This window comes from Triticum dicoccoides, chromosome 6B (assembly GCF_002162155.2).
Source record: "Triticum dicoccoides isolate Atlit2015 ecotype Zavitan chromosome 6B, WEW_v2.0, whole genome shotgun sequence".
Classification (NCBI taxonomy): domain Eukaryota; kingdom Viridiplantae; phylum Streptophyta; class Magnoliopsida; order Poales; family Poaceae; genus Triticum; species Triticum dicoccoides.
In genome coordinates, this window is record NC_041391.1 from 228258573 (window position 1) to 228263526 (window position 4954).

At 40.5% G+C, this 4954-nt stretch overlaps 1 protein-coding gene across 1 annotated transcript in view; it reads right to left on the reverse strand.

The window, feature by feature from the left end:
* Positions 1–415: 415 nt before the first annotated feature.
* The window catches only part of LOC119322908 (DNA (cytosine-5)-methyltransferase DRM2-like), a 6624-nt gene continuing 2085 nt past the window's right edge, over positions 416–4954 (reverse strand). The window contains exons 2-8 of the mRNA XM_037596444.1: positions 4401–4517; positions 4213–4321; positions 4095–4141; positions 3838–3999; positions 2046–2145; positions 1865–1956; positions 416–1778 (exon numbers count right to left, since the gene is read on the reverse strand). Coding sequence (XP_037452341.1) covers positions 666–1778; positions 1865–1956; positions 2046–2145; positions 3838–3999; positions 4095–4141; positions 4213–4321; positions 4401–4517 — 1740 coding nt within the window. The 3' untranslated portion in view covers positions 416–665. The remainder of the gene's footprint in view (positions 1779–1864; positions 1957–2045; positions 2146–3837; positions 4000–4094; positions 4142–4212; positions 4322–4400; positions 4518–4954) is intronic.

The window sequence follows — 4954 nt, forward strand, 5'->3', positions numbered from 1 at the left end:
ATAGAAGATGTCTTTTGTTTGTGTGAATGTACCAGTCACTTTTGCACTTAAAATGTACAATATCGTCTATGCTAAAATGCTTTGCTAGAGGAAAGATGCTGTGGGAAATAGCAAATTAAACACCCTGCTTGTCTACATGTTAACAGCAGAAGAAGATCAGGTCACATTTACCTTCCTATATGGGCTTTTCATAATCAACTTCCTCTTTTAACCTTATCGTGTTCACTGTTTTCATGGCCTGAAAACCACAGTTGAGTGCTTGATGCAGTGTTTAGTGTAAGCAGAGGAAATGATATGAAGCAACTAAGCAAAAGAAGTCTCTGTCTCTACGTAAAACACCAAAATTCCAGTCTTAGCAGTGTGTACAACTGAAGCAGTTAGATGACATGTCCAGCTCAACCAGACAAGAAGATCATCATGTAAGGCAGTGCATGGCAAAATCCAGCACTAAACAGAATTTGGATACTGAAAACAAGGCATTTCTTGCAAATAAACATCCACCACGTCACCTCAATGTTCAAACATAGATGAAGCTGCGGTTCCTAGAGATAAACACTAAGTGACAGAATAGGTACTACGATGCTTAGCCTACATCCTTACATAGATGAAGCTGCGGTTCCTAGAGATAAGCACTAAGTGACGGAATAGGTACTATGATGCTTTGCTTACATCCTTGCCATAGCTGACTTGATGGCATCCAAGATTCTGGGGTAGTCGTACAACAAAGCAGATTGCTCACCTTGGCTGCCCCCAATCACCAAGTCGAAGCGACGAAATCTACCAACTAACGATGCAATTCTCTCATTAGTGAGAGATTTCAGGTTGGCAATCTGAACCAGCTTGCCTGTCTGGGTCTGATCCCACCAACCCTCAAAAATCCTCCTATTAGTTTCGCCTTCCTCAACAGACACCACTGTCCTCATGCGGATCCCAAGCCTGTGCAAAGCTACCTCTCCTCCTCCAATTCCGGTGGACAAGGACAGCACATTGACACCATTGGGAAACATGTCCCTCAGCACTGATAGGTGGTAAGCAACTGTATCAACTTGGAAGGAGTTCGCAAGAGATTTGTACCTCTCTGACTTGACGACTCCCCTTGTGTGGTCCCTTGGGAAACCGAGCAGAGATTCCATCTCATCAGGCTCCAACTGAGCAACCTTGTTTTTCCCTACCCAGACAAGATCCCAAGTTTTGCACTCATCCACCACATGTTTCTGAACACTTGGGTTGCCTGATCTTGCAAGAGTACGCTGGATCTGGTCTGTCAACTTTGCAGTTGCCACACTTGCTTGCAAGCAGTTGAGCTGCCTTCTTGGGTCCCAAGAAGGCCACCACTTCTTATAATGAGGGAATGCATCGAATACGGTCTTTGGAGGGAAAGGGAGAAGAGCTTCTCTGTTCTCAATTGGCAAATTATGGATGTACCCACTTTCCCTTGAAGCTGCACAAAAATACTTGGAATCCACAAACTCTGGTTGAATGTCGTAGAATTTTTTTGAAATGGTCGTCCATGCACCTCTTGGAGCTCGGGCCACATTCTGAAAGTAGAAAAAAGGTGGTCCGATAGCTTGTTCAGGAAGCGTTCTGATCACTGACGGTTGCCTGTCACTGGGCAGATTAAATCCAACCATAGGATCTGGGATACGCGTTGGCTCGTCATGGCTACCAGCAAAGGAGGGTCCACTGCCTTGTGCATATTGCATCCTCCTTTTCTTGCTCTCTTCCATCAATCTTGCTTTCTTTCTCCCTCCAAACGAATCAAAGCATCTATCCATAACCTGCCAAATGTACACGGATTTCAGTTACATCGAATTAAAAGAGCAGAACCGTTTCTTATTGAAATGTACATAAAGGCACAAGGTACCTGATGGTTAGATATGTTTCTGGAATTGAAATCTCCTGCAACCAGTGATGCACTAATCGAATCAACTAATACACAGAGTTCAGCATCCACACCTAGGAAAATTCAAACAGAAATGTATAGTCTAAGTTGCCTTCTCCCTGAAAGCATGACTGTCGAGACAAAAAATTCAGAAAGAGCATACCACATCTTTTAATAGCAATATTTGCTTCATCTTCAGGAAAGCCCATGTCTACTAGTAAGTTGATCTTCTTATCTTTCTGTGACATCTCTTGTAGAAAATCCTTCAGAGAGTTACAATAAAAACTGAGATTAGAAAACACTTGCTACATCTCACTGACTTATTAATGCCAACTGAGTGACTGCTGACAGAGAAATACAACTACGTACCAACATCTATAGGGCCAGAGAAATGAAGGGGGCTACAGCTAATCAACGGTCAAGAAATGAATAGCACAGACTACCCAAGAAACAATAGAAAAAAACTGATCAAGAGTTAAATCAATGAAATGATTTAGGAACTCAACTTCTTGTTCTCGGGTGCTGTTTGAGAATGACGTTAATACAAGAGTTACTGTATGCATGAACACAAACGCTCATCATTTTACACTTGAAACAACTACCTACATTAGCAAATATCTATATGAAGTATTGGTGGTGCTGGACAGGAATAAACTGAAAGTACATGTTCAAGTTTGTTGTATCACATAATGGCACTCTGTGCTGGATGCATAGCAGTGGAAGAAAGTTAGAACTGATCGAAGATAAGGCAAATGTGTGTATCTTCAGTAGAACATGAAGATATTTGCATTCCACACTATTCAGGTTCATCACCTTGCTAGCAATCAAGATATTTTTTTGCTGAGCAGGTATAATAGACATCAAGCACTCTGTACTCTTTCCCTACTTGTTGTTTTCAGTCATTACATATATATAGCCATGTATAGGGTTCAACCATGCAATATCCTCATCACTAGTTTTATTTGCGTAACCTACACGAAAATCAGCTATCACATCATATATTACATTCTGAGATTTCTAAATTATTGACTCTGTGTATGTATTTCTAGCATAACATTTCTACATCGAATCCCTTGCTTTCTTCGGCTCTAACATGTAGATATTGCTCTTCTTGAGGTTGGTCTTGGAGTGAAGTTTGATGCAACTAGTGCGGTATGTGATGTACTTTTCCAGTATTAAGATCACTTTGTGTAAATGAAAGTCAAAAGAAGAATCTCGAACAATGCCTTTTAACTCTTGTAAATCTTATTCGTCGTAACCAGCAAGCTAGTTTCCAACCATCCTTGCATTCTATGGAAAAGTGATGAGCTGGGTTGCAGCACAAACTTTACCCAAGTGCAGGCTAGAATTATGTAGTACTCGGCATTCAAGTTTAGCTTGTATTTCTTATGAACTCTTCTCAGCTCAGTCCGATCGTACACTATATCTTGGACTACAAAGTCAACCAAAGAGCATAATTGTTTTGTGGTATGTACAGAGTATCTTCTCTTGGTTAAAGCATCTATAATATGATTTGCTCATGCCATCCTGATTCCACAAGTTTCAAGTCGTGCAACTAATATTCAAATGCATAAGAACTGAAGAGAAAGGGAGTGGTGTCTAACGTAAATAAATTTTCTAAATCATAAAAATCACAAACAAGCAGGACAATAATACACTCAGTTTCTACTATTTTCCAGTTTGATTGATTACTCAGCGGGAGGTACTGGTATAATGGTATTCAACCTCACTCCCTATATCACAGTTACACGATAAACTTAAACAGGATGAGAATTCTATGTAAAAGACAAAGTGCTCAAACTTCACAATTCAATTGTACACCGTTGAAACACAAGGAGCAAAAAAAAAAACTCAAACAATACATAAAGAGGGTGCTCAAGGTATGCATGGCAAAGACTTCACATATATGATCAAAGAATTCTCAGCTACTGAACTAAAGATCAGGAATCATCTACCTCATCACCAGGATCATCACAGTTGGTCTCTCTACCACCAACATCATCATCGTCACCATCCCAATGCTCAAAGTCAAGATCATCATCATCTTCTTCTTCAACACTCTGAGGAGCGCAGCCAGAAGTAGAGCAGTTACCCACTGCATCATCAGCACCTAGTGCCTGTGTTTCACATTACCAATCGTATAACATACAATATTTGCCATGTAGCAAAAGCATCATAGAATAAACCCAAGATAAAGCACATGGACAAATACCTGATATGTGAGAATTAGCTCGAGCAATGCATCTGGATCGCTATGGCCTGGAAACAAAAGCCCAGGATATAAACATAAACAAGACAAATGAAATGAAACTAGTTACTTTGAGTCTTACCGATCTCCTTCATTCCCTTCACGACTATCTCTTTTGGGAAACGCATTGCTACATATTCCTCAATTAAAGCAGTAGACGGCGCTTCCTCGTTGGCCCGTTCATTAGCATCCTTTAGACATTTGCACAAACAAATATCACACTATAATCATAATAATAACAAGTCAGGGCTAGCTCTTGTGCTGAAGTACCAGCGTGGATGGGCCAGGAGCATCCGAGTTCCTGAAAGCCGGAGCCAATGAAGGCTCAGGCTCACCATCACTTTCCCACTCAAACTTAACATTGTCATCGCCGTCGCTATCCCGGTCCTGTCACATGAGTTAAGCACACCTCGATCAATATAAAAAGCAAACCACCAGAAAAGCAATAATAGAGAAGAAAATGACACACAGAGAAGAGTTATTCTGTCACAAGCCCACAACACCCACAAGATATCGCCATTGACATCTCTAGCGCAAATCAGTACAACTATATTCTCCCCTCAAAAAACAATCAGTACAACTATATTCAGTTCTACTCCCTCTGTAAACTAATGTAAGACGTTTTTGCAGTACCGTTTAGAGAACATAAAAAATGAAGAAGAAAAGACCATCTCTTTTTATCAAACAAACTCCCTCCAACACTGTCACAACAAGACATTAAGCTAATGGGCAAAACATATACTGTACACCAGTTTCTAATTCAATTTCCAGTTATGGGGATGCTAAATAACTGAAATATGCTAGCTTTGAGATGTCAGGAAGTA